The 16,193-nt window shown below is 39.4% G+C and overlaps 1 protein-coding gene across 1 annotated transcript in view; it reads right to left on the bottom strand.

Moving 5' to 3' along the window:
* astn2 (astrotactin 2) overlaps nucleotides 1-16,193 on the bottom strand; it is a 172,570-nt gene that overhangs the window by 67,821 nt on the left and 88,556 nt on the right. The window contains exons 8-11 of the mRNA XM_040197294.2: nucleotides 11,483-11,567; nucleotides 10,574-10,648; nucleotides 8,825-8,962; nucleotides 1,455-1,605 (exon numbers count right to left, since the gene is read on the bottom strand). Of these exons, the coding sequence (XP_040053228.2) occupies nucleotides 1,455-1,605; nucleotides 8,825-8,962; nucleotides 10,574-10,648; nucleotides 11,483-11,567 (449 nt within the window). The remainder of the gene's footprint in view (nucleotides 1-1,454; nucleotides 1,606-8,824; nucleotides 8,963-10,573; nucleotides 10,649-11,482; nucleotides 11,568-16,193) is intronic.

Here is a 16,193-nt window from a genome sequence, read left to right as displayed (position 1 = left end):
AATCGTGGGTGACGAGTTGCAGAGGGCATGTGCAGACAAACTTTGTAACATCTTTATAGAAAATGCTGAAATTGCTACAAGGATTTACTAAGGTACTGAATTACAAAGTCTATCAGTTTTGCACCACAACAGCGGCAGGAGCGCTAAACCTCTTTCGAGATTAGTGTCAGGGCAGCCCGGTTAACATGAATATTGAAAATAACAGATAAGAAAAAAAAAAAAAGAGTATTGCCTGATCAGTGTTGGTCTTTGGCAAACACAAACAGCGAATAGACCAGACAATTTATAGCCCCCTCCGAACTAATGAGCAGGCTACCGTCCTCCAGCCACTGAGCTGTCTCATCAGTTGAATTGCTTTACAAGCCAGGCCCGCCCCCCCGCCATCAAAGGCCTTGGATCTGAAGTTTCCAGTCACCCTGTTCTTGTAAATATGTCAGGAGAAAAGCTCTATTGCGCCGCTGTTTAGATACATCTGGAAAGGTTTATAGATGACGGCAAATCTCTAACAACAAACAAATTAAACACACGTAATAGTTATATCCAAAAAAGCATATTACATGATGTATTATTGTTACTGGTCCTGTTTTCACTAAACTACTTTCTATCTCTGTTATATTGTAAGAGCCTCACTACTGTCATCGCTGAGAACATCTGTTTTTTCAAAGGGCAATTTCTGTCTTTGTCCTGAGTTTAAAATTAGAAATGGGAAAAGAAGTAACAGTAACAATGTCACATTTACCTCACCACAAGAGCAGACGACATCATGCTGTCACAGTATGTGTACAAAGAGTACCGGTGCACACACCACGGGCAGTGTGAGTCATAACTGTTTCTAGCCATCGGGCCTCTACGGGTCCATACACTAAAGAGCCTCCTGTAACACCAGAGCATCCTATTTTTGGCACATTAAATGTTATAGATTGCTTGCAAATATCACGAAAAGCCATATGTGGATGCAGCAGATGGCATGAAAATTTAATGAGTGACATTATCTTGGGAAAGACACATTAAAAACAAGATGATTATGTAAATGAATGAATATTAGACGACATCCAATACTTTATCAGTCTTTTAGCGGCAAAGTCAACCATCAACTACTGACTAGCAGAAGCACTTAAAGTTACTTAATCGCTGCATGTTGGCGGGCTTCATTTGTTGTTTGTTTCATTAACTGCTCAGGTAATTGCCTTTTCTTTATAGGTCTTATTATGATTCGTCAATTTAAAAATGTGCTCGACAGCTTTGGGAAATTTCAGGTGTGCAGTTATTCCCACACTAAATGGAACATAGACTAAATGAGAGAATACCGCATCACTAGTGGGTCCAAAGTCGCTAGTTCGCTAGTTAGCTAGTTAGCTACAGCTCTGCTACTAATTATTTAGCATTGACAGCAAAGTGTTGATGTCAGCACGTTACAGAAAGAAAACCGGCACACGATGTCTAGTAGCACTTACCATGCAGCCGGATGAGTCCAACTGTCTGTCAGTCACACACTTAAAGTTCTTCTTGCAACCACCGTTATCTTTGGAGCAGTCTCGGACCGGCCCAAAAGATGCCAAGAGGTCTTCTACAGTGTCAAAGTAAGTCGACATCATGGCCTCTTCCCTGTAATGGGAGAAAAACAAAGGTGAAAAAATCCAACAAGAAAAGAGCCTTTCATGTCTTCACCAGCCACTAGAGGTAATGAGTGGAAAGAATTCTTAGGCAGCTGATATATTTTGTGCACTTTTAGAGGCTTTACATGTTTTTATATAATGGGAAAATGTTGTGGCGTGTCGGTGCCCTTCCAGCTGCTATTAACCACTACAACACAAACAATAATGCTAAGTGGACGCATCAAAGCATTCTTCATCAACGTGACAGGTACCCTCTGCAAGCTTGAGCTTCATTTTGTGGCCAGCGGCACAAAGGCAAGCCTTACTAAACCCAATCCAAAAGTAGTTGGGAAACCAATGTACCCTGCGGCTGGTGTGGAGTTTTTTTAAAAACAGCTGTTGTAAAAGTTTCACTGAAGAGAGTGTGCCTGCAGGCGTTCGTGCCGGTTCACCGTGGGTCGTGTCTGCGCCTAATTGGTGTGTTGGTAGTATTTGGACTTGTTTGTCACTGTGTGTTGACGGAGAGCCGAGGGAATCATTAGCATCGACTAACTCTCAGGACTCATCCGAGGGCCGAGACAGCAGAGGAAGAACAAAACAAATAAAAAAAGGAGAAGCACAGACAAACCGAGGCAATAAGAGGTGAAATTAATGGATTCCTCAGTTCTTCTTTATTTAACATTTTTCCATTAAGATATCGTTATAACATCATTATTTCATTTGTGGAATTTCATGGATGGCTAGATGTAGATAATCAAACATTATTCAAATTACATTTGTTGTTCGTTTTTGTACGAAATAGGTGTAAACGGATGTAAAAGACAGGCACGCTAGCAGCTCCTTGAATGAAATGCTAACGTCAGTTCTAACATGCTTGCAATGAAAATGCTAACATGTCAATGTTTAAAAGGTCATTTTTATCTGGTGCACCATCTTAGATGGTTGTGTCAGTGTGCTAACATTTGCAATTATCAGTTAACACAAGCCATGGCGAAGGCTGATGTGAATGTCATTAGTTTTGCAGGGATTTAGTCGTAAACCGAAGTATTGGAGAAATAAAAATGATGGCCTGCTGCTTGCGCTGGATGAAAAATCAGGAGAACAACAAAGTAATTTCTATTTCACGGGGAAAGCACAGGACTGCACCAATTGAATTGGCAATTCATCCAATTGATGCTGAGACATTTTCCTTTAAAAACACAAATATCAACCTTGTGGGAGCTGTAGAGAACGTCGGGGGATTACTAAAGTCAGTGTGGCTTCCATCTCCTGAGGAGAAAGAATGCACGGTATTTGATATATTTCGGTCTGGAGTGTTGGACGGATCTTTGTCGCCAAACTGGGAGCCATAAATATAATGATACATTTTAAGTTTGGATTGATATCAGTTCTGGTACAATCAATAACCTGCGCGTATCACTCAGCCAGTGCAAAAGGAGGAATCTGCCATTTCCAAACGCTGGATCGTTATACTTTCTTCTGAAAAATGTCAGCTTGACCACTGCTATACAGCTCAGCTGCTGTGCTCACTTCCGCATGCTCAGCCATGCCCGTACACTGAGCTCTGCATGCCAAACTGAACAGCGGGGGTAAGCAACCCTTGTCTTTCTCTTTGCAAAGGAAAAAAGTACTGTCTCTGGCAATGTGATCTCATGGATGTTAGTGTGCTGTGACGGTGACTCGCCTCTACAAACAGAAACAACATCCTTTGATGATGTGAAGAGAGATGCGCTGCTGAGGGAGGAGGATTGCGGAGTATGTCCACAGTTTTTGTGTGTTTGTTTCTATATGTACTTGGGTGCTTTTGTGGCAATGGTTGTGTAATATAAATCCACTGAACATGGTAATATATATGAGGAATCAGGAAACATTTATCACCAAAATGTATTTATATATATATTAGTATATATATAATTAGTTTTGTGGTTACATTGATTAAAATGTTCTTCAATGAGCGAAGATGGCAAATCAGACTCTTATTAACTCAATTTCTTTTGTGCGAAAACAATTGTACAATAACCGTCACCGTCGGTGACGTAGAGCAAAGATCTAAACGTCATTCACCAAACAACTTCAAAATTCAAATTGTATGAAAATGTGCAGTATTTTAGGTAGATGGGACAAATACCACTTTCATTTTCATTTACAAAGTACATTATTTTTTGGTATTCTCACTGTCTACCCATATGTGGTCAGCTTGGGAAGCTTTGACTGTTTTCAGCAAAGGATTCTATATATTTAAGTGTTTATGTTATATGTTTTATTCTATCAGCTTAAATCTCCCTTGTGCGAGCAGAGAAGTATCAGGGCTCACTGACAGAAAATAGGTACCGTCGGCTTTCAAAATCTAACCCTTCCTGACAGCGCTGTGCTGATGACAAATCGCTCAATGTCACACTGCAAATATAAATAAAACACGTCTAACAAACGAGTCAAGGAAAATCCATCCATCAGGCCGAAATGTGAATAGTATTCTATTTTATAATAGTTTTTTTGTTTGTTCATAGTATTCAGAGTAGTATACGTAGTATATGGCCCCTAATGGGGCGAAGGCCAGGGGTGGGACAGCTGTATTCATTGTGTACACCTAAAAACATAGCATAATTTTTTTTTGAGGGGAAGTGGCCCGGTGTGGTGTGTTGAGTCACCCGCAGCGGCCCAGGTGACTGAAGAATTACACAGCTCCAAAAACTGGGAGACGTGGGAGCTGAACACAACTCAACAGCAGCTGCATTATACGTTTATTCGACAAAGTGTTTTTGGCACGCACAATCAGATCACTTTCGCCGATTGGGCCAATTACATACTTGGGTTGATTTGTCATTTTACTGCGCTGTATAATTGTGTAGCAACAACTGTGGTATTTGTGAGGCCATTCTTCAAAGCATCTGTTTCTCATAGTAAAACTTGCCCTTTTTGAAACTGTTACCGATCCACTGGACCCTAAATCCCTAAATTGTCTTTGGAGGCCGCTCTGCCATAAGCTGGACGATCAATAATCAGCCAAACTGTGGGGTGCAATCTCCAGCCGCACACAGGAATGGGCTCTCACACTGAACACCGAAAGATTCATTGTTCAAATACTCTGTTATACACGTACTGTTCAGCTGTAAATGCATATCGTACCCAACACAAGTGGCATGTGCGTAGTAGATGGTGCATATATCTGATTAAAACAATGACAATTAAAGACAATTAATTGTCAGCACGTTTCCTACATTTAAACCCGCTATTAAAAAACTGTATTTTCGGGTGGTGTAACAGCAAATCAAAAAACACAATTATATCTGATAATGCATCGTCTCCAAATCATTAGCTGATCAAGGTCAGCTCTTTTGCTCGACCCAAAAGCAATGACTAATGCACTTGTTATTAATCTCCCACTCCGCCTCTTGCTTTTTCAGATGATGAATGGCTCGGCGACTCGGCCCAAAGTTAGAGCGCCGCTCCAGCGTGATTACGCGGCCCGTTATTGGACTGCCCCGGCACTTGATTAATGCTCTTGTTTCAGCTACCCACCGATATGCTGACTCTCATCAAGCGCTCTCGTCATTGAATAGAGTGCATTTTCTTTAAGCCCACTGTAATCACTGAGGGAAAATCCAGTTGGTGAAAATAGCAGGTAAACGTAAGTGATGAAATAAAAGCTGACATTTGATCGAGATTTGGGGTAAGAAGAAGAAGGAGACTTATTCACTGCATTTTGTTCTTGGTGTCAACCTCTTTCGGTTGGATTGTATTATTTACTGCGGCACATTTTGATGGTTCACTTGATCACGGCGAGTGATGTCATTAATCACCAGAGTGGGCTGTCAGCAGCTACTGAGGGTTATTAACAGTTCCTTATCGACACCAATACTGGTCTCGAAGCACAGTTTAGTGTGGCTGAACTATTTATATTGTGACATTAAAAGGTTTGTGGATACTGGCTTTGGTTCAGCGGTATGAAGCATGGATGCAAAGCTAATGTAAGACAAAATTCCAAATAAATTATTGCTAGTGGAAAATTGATATATATATACAGTATTTTGAGCTTGAATGTTATGCATTATGAATATGTCTGGGGGTTACAGCATATTCAACGTCTCCTTGCGTCTGAGCAGCCGAGGAAAAGCCCTGATTCCACCAATGGACACAGCAAAACACTACGGCATTGCTTTTGCTTTGCATTAGTTCCAGGTTTTGCTCCCAAGATAACCTTATGAAGAATACTTTGAATAAAATCCTGTATCACTGCAACTATTTACTGGAGGTTTATTGACAAATATCAGGCTATTGTTTGACTTCATCGCCAAGCATTCCCCACTCAAAGAACGGCAAAGAGACAAATCATTCATGGAATTTATGATAGATGATGAAGAGGTATTTCAAACGTAGTATATTCATGATGTGTTTAGATATCAAGCAATTTTATATAGTCCTAAAATATAATAAACCACAGCATTCACTATCACAATTGTTGTTGTTTTTGTTTTAAGGCAACTTACTATGGTCATTAACTAGGATGAATCTTCTTCTGTAGGGTTTACCTTTAATTTACAGGGAAAAAGTGAATATATACTGAATATAAAAGGAAAAAACCTTTTAAGATACAGCTTGGCTTTATTGTGCTTATATTGCAGAATTTTAACTATTCATTAATATGTAAATATTTAATCTAATCAAATTTTGGCAACCCTTAAGTGAAGTAGGGTAGTACTTCATATGAAGTAGGGAGGTTTGTAGTCAGGGAGGGACTTTGTCCTATTTCTCACATGTCTTAACCTCTATTAAGCTCTGCAAACTGAACCCTGTGGAGAGGGACACTCTCATTTGCATGTAGCAGTGAAGCCAATAAGGATGGAAAATACGTCACAGCACCTTGCATGTTTCATAGTATCCATTATCCATGGGAATGAAATAGTAAAGTGAAAAGCATAAATGCCCCTGGTCAAGGTTGACTTTGACTTTATTTGACTCATTTTCATGAAAGAAAACAATGTTCATTCAGTGGCTGCAGAGGAATATCTAAAAATAATAAAAGGCAAAATAACTCTGATATGAAATGCTTTTCATAGTTAACAGCAAAAGCTATAAACACTTTGAGTAACACTTTCGATAATGGACAACTCATCAGCATGAGTTGACAGAAAAACCGGAAAACGGAGAAATTGTATTTTAGAGAAGGCTGGTGGAGAAATTTGAGTGCTTTCTTATTAAAAAAGCATGATATTTGGGGACAGGATTAACAATATTAATTTCACCAGGTTGTTTCTGCAAGCAAGACCGAAACGAAACCAGGACACATGAGTACAGCACCTCTCACCTTTTTTTAAGTCGACATGTATATCTTGATAAGTTGAGCACTTCAAAGCCTGCAAAAACACTGTACGAGCCAGAAACTCCATGGGACATTGTTCCATAAAAAACGCTCTAGATAATGAGTTGCTTGAATTATTCATGACAATCGGATGGACCTCTCTATTGTTACAGGAAGTTATCATTGACTAAATACAGAACATGAATTCATAATCAGTCAAATCGGGCTTTTAATTGCTTTACGATGTATATTCCTTCCTTCAAGGTTGTGATGTAACCAAATGAGTTCTACTCATAACAGTGGCACTTGAGTGACAAAAAGGAAATACACAAAGGTAATAATTGCTTTGAAATAATTGTTTTTCCTCCAGTAGCTAAAAGAGATTCAGAAATATGTAAAACTGTCTGATCAGATCAAAATATAGTAGGCGTGTGGTTTTAAATGGTTGATGCTCTAAAACTTGTCCTCATTTTTCTAACTCACAGTAACTTATCAAAACACTTTTTCAAAGTAAGAGACATACGTTGACTAATAAATCTGTGCCGCAATCCTATTTTCGTCAGAATGAACAGATGTGAAAAATTGCCTCCGGAGTTCTATGCTCCGGAGGCAATTTAATGAAGCCCATTTGAACGTAGAAATTGCAACAACAATTTATGTGATACACAAAACGCACTCAACTTCAGTAGTGAAGTGATAACTAATGACTATTTTAAACTCCTCGATCTGAATGTAGGGGGATCTGATTAAATCTAAACAGGTAAAGTTCTCGAGTACCCCACCTGGTAGTTACCCCACTTTTTGTTTTGTGTTAATCAATTTACAGTGGTAAAACGGCACAAACTTTACTTTTTTTTTTCATTGGCACATGAAGACAGAATTATCTAAAATACAGAATCTCAAAGTCCCGGACAAGTTAGTTTTTGTCCATGTTGACTAGTGGATTTCTGTGTCAGGGATGTGAGGATTTAAAAGTGACCTTTGACCCCGCGGTGACTTAGATACTAAACCCTCACGTCGTCACTCATCAGTGAATTGATACCATTCTATCCTTTAGATTTTGGAAAAAGGGCTAATTTTTCTATTGAGCAACGGCAAACCATTTGGTTTTGAAGGGGGATATCACTTCCCTGGCTGGTGTGAATTTAATTCCATAGATGAGTGATTGTTCTAATCTGCAGCTGACGCTCCGCGGTGTTTTGTGATGTTCGGCTGCAGTGAGGCATGCCGGCCCCTACTGGCTGGTTGGATGAAATAATTGCTGCCAATATTTCGTTTTGGCCCTGTGCGAGTGCCAAATCCATAACCTTGTTGACACGTCTTTCCTGTTTGAATTCATTCTTCATGCTCGTAGCCCAAAGTTAGGATATTTTCTAACAGCGCTTTGCCTGCTGCTTCAATCAGGTTTAATTACACAATTTAATGCTTGATTGGTATTCTGACTTGTATTTCGGAGAAACAGTTTTAATCATTTTTTAAAGGAGCTATTTCAAAGGTCTTACAGTGTTTTAGTCATGTGTTATCTAATGTAAAGTACATCCCTTTTCAGTGAGTAAAATGTTTTCTTGTGTATGCTTATCTTGTTAAACTGCCTACAACAAGAAGCATACTGCTTGATAGTGGCTAAAGACATTTATACGGGCACGCAGAGCTGTATGATTAGTACTGTGAAATTCATACATGCCTGTAATATAGCCAATATAAGTGAAAGTATATAATAGTTGGACTTACACTCCACAACACAAAGTAGCTTTATTTTTAAGCTTCATTCCTTAATGAAATGACTGAACAGTCAAAATTGTCGAGCCTATTAAAAATGAAAACAAATAAACCTGACGTCCCACGAAAAGTTTTTATCAGGACCAAACGGCAAAGACACTCAGTTTGTCTTCCAAAACAAGTGTGGAGCTCCGAGCTGAATCAGACTGACCTGACCTCTCCTGGATCCTCAGTAACCAGCACATCTGTCTTACAGCTGGCGATGGGGTTGATTGACAGCTCCACTGGTGGCACCACAAAGCTCTTGCTGACTGGCAGCCACAACCCTTGACCCAGACTGTAGAATGATCTGTGTTGACACAACCACAAGAACAGATATGGAAGGATATTTAGTTCATACATTAAAGTATGTATATATATATATATATATATATATATATATATATATCTTCTTGTCTGCCAAATATCGGCATTCGTTTTTTTTTTACTTATAGCCAATTTGGCTGCCAGTGCATCACAGTATCATCTGAATGCATCACACTCGTTCTGACCCTCACTATGTGACAATTTGGCCTCAAAATGCTATTTAATGTAAATCAACATTGAATCGATTTAATCCTCACCCACAAATTCTTGAGATCATCAGAGGGCTTATTTCCTCACTGCTCCAAGTTTGCAAAAGTGAGAGGCATCAGAAGTTTGTGAAACCAATGCCTGTTAGGACTGACTCTAACACTGTCAAGCCGTAGAGCGATACAGTCTTTTTTCCCATTATCCTGTTCACAGTGCTGATATAAAACCCATCCAACAGGAACCCAGTGAGAGTTTACACTTGGTTGGCGAATCTTCACTGACTTTGTCTACTATCTATATGAGTGTGTACATGGCTGAAAGTCTGCTGCTGTGTGTGTGTGTGTGTGTATGTGTTTGTGCAACTGTCCTTTCATCTTCCTCCTCTCAGGACTTTGACCAAGCGGTGGATTGCTGCCTTTGTGTATACCTGCGCTATCGGAATCCCATCTCCGACATACCATTGTGCTTTTAACTAGCAATGTCCCGCTGAAAGTTGAAGTGGGCCATTGTGTACGAGAAAGATTGTGCATTACCCGATTTTAGAACGAGTGGACCCACGCCAAGAATGAAACTCGGTGCCAAAAGCGTACATACTGGAGACGGCAATGAACATGGCACCAACATGGCGGTAAAACAAACCAGTATGTGCATTCACATGTTGACATTAAAAAATAAAATATCCACATAATATATATCTGTATGGAGAGTAAACATCAACTGTGAAAACTGTTAGACAAAAAGGCATAGTGTCGGCAAAAGACAAACAGCGTTGTTGTTGTTCTGGTTATTAGTTTCCCAATCAGTGGTTAGAAATCTGTATTTTATTGTTTAGCTCTTAATTGGTTTAATATTAGTTTGCAAACGTTCTACATGTCGGCCTTCAACTCTTTAGTTGCTACAACAGCCTTTTTACCTTTACTCTTCTGCAGTCAAAAAAGGGTCACTTCATAAAATGAAAAAAAAGCCCAAATCAAAAATGCCAAACTCAAGGCTTCAAATTGTCGTCCCAAGAACCAAGGTCGACTACGACCGCATCCTTTCCGCTTCACGACCCCCCGTGCACTTGATTCCTACTCAAGTTTCCCATCTGCAAATCCGACTGCAACAAAACACAGGCATACACAATGAGCCCATCATGGGGGAGAAGTGTAACGGAAATGGCGGTAAACACATTTGAAAAGAGCACATCCAGGACTGCCCCTCGGGCTACTTCGCCCACACGGGAGTCCTCATCATCCTGTGTTTGAGTGTCCGTCCGACTGCCTCTACGTGTGTCCACTCATCCGTGTGCTCCATCACACACATTCAACTACACGCCAAGAACCCCACCGTCGTCCCATTGTGTGTCCACCGGGTCACAGACGGCAAGCCGGAGTGGAGGACTCACCTGAAGATCCTCTCGGGGGCCTGCTCCCCTGTGACCAGGTCATAACCTTTCTCCAGGTTGGCGTATGGCCAAGGACTTGAGGAAAGACAGGAGGGGGACACAAAATCAGAGAGAGAAATCTATAAACATTACAATGTCATGGTTAACTTTTATAATTACTGTAAATTAATGCAAAAAAGGATGTTCTAATTGTTTGTTTTTTTAATTCACAAATACATGCAGCACTGTGTATGTAATAAAATGCATCTCACAAATGGATATATACAAGGTCAAAACTAACGTTGCTTAACAGTGTTTGCATACATGTGAGTCTACTGGACTGAATCCAGGCTGATGGAGTTGAATAACAATGTGGGACCTTTTCAACGAATCGATCATTGGGCAAGCCGGCTAATTGTCGAACAAGGTCAGAGTGAGAGATGAGGCTCTATTGACTCATTTCCTCCTTCCCATCACGTCAATTCATACGATTCGCCTTTCTTTTGTGTCAACCTCAATTCATGTGTGTAGTTCTCTCTACACGTTTCTATACTCCTTCACTATCTGGCCTGCCCTGCTTTTTTCTTTCATTAACTTCTTCTCCTCATATCTGTATTCCTGATTACCTTCATCCTCACGTTAAAAGACCTTACAGCTACTGTCCACTTGCAAGCTCATAACTGCAAATGGCTTATATTTGACACGTCACGTCATTAGATTGATTTCTTACCTTGATTTTGAGTAATTGCATTACTTTGGAGATCAGTTTGAAGAGACTTGAAACTTTCAACAGATAGCTAATCCATCACAGCCTACACTTCACCTTTATTTTATGTGTAGTTAATATTGGGCATCAACGCAAGTGGGAGAAGGTTGAGAAAGCTGCCATGAGGCTTTTGGATACGAGTTGGTAGAGCAGAGGCGACTTACCCTTCGTTCCGACCCCAGTCGCTGCGAACACAGAGGTGTTTGTGGACAGGATCGGTGGAGTAACCCTCATGACAGCTGCATTCTCCTGCAATAAAGACAACAAGGAGGGGTGCAGTGGTGGATATTCATTTGATGAGAAAACAACCAGTAACTGACCCTGGTTACCTCATTCCTTTAGAGGTCTATAAAGGAAGCAGATGTCACGATATCTTATTTTACATTTCTCTCACGAACAAAACTTGAATAGATTCCAGTGCCATTAGTTTGACATTTTCCTGCAACATTTGATACAACTTAACGTGATCCTTGCCATAGTCTGTTGCCACAATTCACGTTTAACCCCAGAATACTACGGACATGTGCTTTACTTGTAGTAAAAGACCCCTGTGGCTACTGGACTGCCGACTCAACAAATAGACTTTTAGTTTAAATTGTGTTATACGTGAATATACTCAGATGACGTTTAACACACCAATGGATTTGCAATTTGTTTATATCATGTGTTTCATCAGTTTTTACTAAAGTTAGAAATGCTTTAGTGTTGCGTATGGTGCATTTAATATCCGGCTCGTTTAATGCCTTATGTGAAGTTTCAGTGTCATGGTAGCTTTACCAACTATTAGCACTGATCCCAAAATAATATGTTTCTGTTGCCCTGCAGTATGTGGAGGCATAACACTGGAAACATGTGTAATGGCCACCCAGGCAACCCCATCCACAATTTTATCACCTAGTGTTTAATAATTTACTGGTTGAGTTTATAGGCTTAAGACTCACTCACGGAGTGCTGCACCACCGGGACTAAGTCACCGAGAGGCAACAAACATGCTTTTATTCGCTTTTAGCGGTTTAATGAGCCGTTGCTAAATGTGGAGTAATCGCTCTTGAAATGGCTCCCCTTTCAAACGTGGGCGCAAGTAAACATCAACAACATTCAGTCACCGTAGACATTCAAAATAGAAGATGATTGAAAAATGTGAAAACGGCAAGATGATTGTATATTTTCATGATTTGGTCAAAACAACTTCTAATCCATATTTGTACACAACAGTTTATGTCGGAGACAAAGTGCTCAATATGCCATGAGCTGTGTAGTCCAAATTGTTTTGGAGCTGTGTTCAAATTTCATTTTTTAACAGTTTCCTTCCAGATTGTCCTTAGTCTATTTTTCATTCAATTAATGGCTCATTTTTCCTTACTAACGGCAGAAGCACTTACTGTTCATTGTTCGAAAACAAATATCTCACTGACATCCTCCCCCTGCAGACTTTGTGGCTCTATTACAATGGCACACTCCGTGCTCCTTTGCTCGTGAAAGAAAAACAATTAAAATTCATGTTGCAGATTGAGGGCTTTGTCAGTTGAATTCAGACATATTGCAATTCTGGGGAATTTTCCGAAACGATTGATGCCGTCATTTTTCTTGAGGAGGCAGTCGCTGCAAAAACATGTTCTGTTCTTTTCTGTTCTGGTGCAATAACTCATAAGCACACGTACACCTCCATTTCCCACCGCTGCTCACTGCCTACACATTTAACCTAGTTAAAGTACTTTTCTCCTAACAGCCAGAGGCCCTGCTTAATAAAATCCATCCTGCACATGTGCAGTGAGGTGGCATGTTACCAGCTACATGCTGGAGCCATTGTGAGTAGGCCAGTTTCTTTCCTCTTCACTTTTCCTTTTCAGTCTGCCAGATGCTATATTTGGCTTTTGCATTAGCCGTCTGCTAATGTTTAGGCTAACAATAGCATCTTAGCTTGAGATATATTTCTTATATGGGCCTCCTGCTGATGACTGATACTCAGATTGTGTTTTGGTTCCAGAGGAAACATGTAATAGGACATGAACAACATATTTCACACCACAAAAGCGAATCAGTACCTCAATTAGGAGTTTTCTGCCATGTAATGCAGCCATTGCGAAGCCTATTTGTCTCATTTATTGTACAACAAATATGAAACAATACAAACGTGTATCAAATTTAATGCAATAAAAAACCAACCTACCCTGAATTATTGACTGGTAATTGTAACTTTAGCCAGAAATGGAAACGCAATGAACTGAAATGTTCAGTTCATCGTCAGCGTATTTTGTTTGAAAATGTACAATTCTACCTCCATATATGAATAACTTTGTGAAACATGACCGGCTTATTCCCAGAGACAAATTGCGCTCATGACCTGAATTAGATGTTGGAGAAGTTCTTCTTTGAGCAATTTGGAATTGGACACTTCTCATTTAATAGAGAGCAGGGTCCACACAATATAATTAACAATATTGGCAACGATATTCGACGGCAGAAAAGACAAATTACACTCAATTAAGCGTGGATAATTGATTCATATGCCTAGCTCACGCATAAGAACATGCTTTATGAATTGTACACCGGTATATGCACGAGGACCTGGAGGCAGGGACACAATCTCTGAGTCTTTTACACGTCGCCTTAAAATGAGACACACCCGCATGGACGCACAACCTAATCTAAGACACACCTTGCAAGTAATCAGTGGAATGTATTTCGTTCCTTTATGCAAATGCCTTTGATGGAGGATCAAGCAATTAATGGGGAGAAATACCCCCGGCTGATTACACATGCTGCTGGATTAACTGACCTTTAGACAACCCGCAATAATCAGTTTTGGGAAACAGTTTATATGCTTCTGAAAAGTGGTTCAGGCATGTGAGAACGGGAGGTTTTGATTAGGAAGACAAACTTAAACTGAGTGTAGCAGTTTCTTTAGAGAACTCAAATGGAGTAGACAAAAGGTGAATAAATAGCACAAAAAAACAATAGGAAAAGGAGGAGTTGAGCTGAATTAGTTAATGAAATACTGTCTCTAGGAAAGATAAAGTCAGCAGTAAAACACCACACAAGGAGGAAACGAGGAGATAGGATTGTGTGGTCATTAAATTTGAACTTCACTGATCGGCTAATATGCTTTGGCAACTGCACTCATTTTTACATGTACAGTGTGCAGTTGCCTGGAATTAAGCTGCAATTCCAGGGACGCATGAGCTATATTATTATCATCCATTTGCTATGTGAGTTTGAAACAGTTGCTGATGTGTCTCAATGGTATATTTTTTACAAATGTAAATTTATGTATAAAGTGTATTTTACATTGTTCATTTAAATTCTTTTATTTTGTATTATCATAGGAATCTGTGTCACTCCTCAAATCCGCATATTTGCACATTTGATGTTGGGATTATGATGAAATGTAATTTAATTTGTCATAAAATTGATCAGAGGCTTTCACAAAGGAAGGAGTTAGTAAGTGACATCAACATTTTGTTTCTTCTTCTCGGGATGGCGTTGTGTTACAAAGAAGATGAAAATGTTTCTTTCTATTACACAGACAGACCTATCTAGCTGTCTTCTAATTCTAGCTTTAAAGACTTATTTGAACAGCCGTATAAGTGTGTGACAAAAACAAGCAATATATGATCTTCACAATCATGGAATTGTAATTTATTATTAGGATGAGCTATTAAGGCAGTAATAACAGCCAACATCAATGGAAGGAATAAAAAGCAACAAAAGAAAAAGAAGATTTGACCGGCTCAGATTTGAGGAGAGTAACTGTTTAGTCTGAGCATGTTGGCTGCAGACTCTTATACCATTAGGTATAGTAAAGATATTAACTACTAAACCAGTTTCTTGCCTTTTGCAAAATGACTAAAAATTAACATTTTCCCAGAAGTATGAATAGTTCTGCAGTGCACGAAGCCTGTTCACTAATGACTGAAGTTATGGTGGACTGATTGATCCACATTAAGAGCTCATCACCTGAGATTGGAAATGGATATTTGATGACGACAATTAACTGGGCTCATCCTGTTCCCTTTCTACATTCGAGCTTAGTTTCTACTCAAATTCACAACTTGACACTGCAAATGGGGATAAATATGAATGTGATACTGCAAAGGAAATGTTGTCATTGTCAAACTCTTTCCTTTCCCCTCACTGTTCTCAATTCAATTTAAAAGGAGTTCAAGTGGCAATTACTTGATAACATAACACAAATCCTTTCTTTTCCCTCTTTCATCAGTATAACACAAGTCATTTTACAAAATACCTGTTTCATTACAATGATTTCTAATCTTTCGCTGTGGCTATTTGGATGCCATTGGGTCAAGTGTTCCCTTGGGAGGAGAGGTTTAAATATTTAGATAATTATATTATTGAGTGGGTAGAAATAATTTGTTTCTAACACTGAGCGGCGTAGCCAGAAATTGTATTCTATATTCTTTTCACCTGTCTGAACAGCATTTGGCCAGATATGTATTTTTCTAGCGTACAACAGACTCAGTTTTATTTACATTCCCTCTGCAAAAACCTGAAACCAACACTAGTGGTCACTTTGTCCCACAGTTTTTATCAGAATAATGAAAATCATACACACGGAAAACAGTGTTGCAGCCCAAAGACCCAGCGAGGTTCTGTAACCTATATTTGTATGTATTGTCACATCGCACCCCACTGTCAGCAACATCTGATTTCTTTCATATTTTCTAATATTATATATGTACATTTTATATACATTTACATTTTTTCCAATTGAAGCAACCTAAAGAAAGTTCAGAAATGAGCACTGGATGTACAGTATGACATAAGAAAATAATGAATTCATGGCATCAGTATATATGTACACTTTCACATACATTTCTGGGTTTTCACAAAGTGAAAGGAACTGGAAAACCATTT

Source organism: Gasterosteus aculeatus, chromosome 14 (genome assembly GCF_964276395.1).
Source record: "Gasterosteus aculeatus chromosome 14, fGasAcu3.hap1.1, whole genome shotgun sequence".
Lineage (NCBI taxonomy): Eukaryota > Metazoa > Chordata > Actinopteri > Perciformes > Gasterosteidae > Gasterosteus > Gasterosteus aculeatus.
The sequence above is the reverse complement of the archived record's forward strand: the minus strand, read 5'-3'. Positions and strand labels throughout refer to the sequence as shown.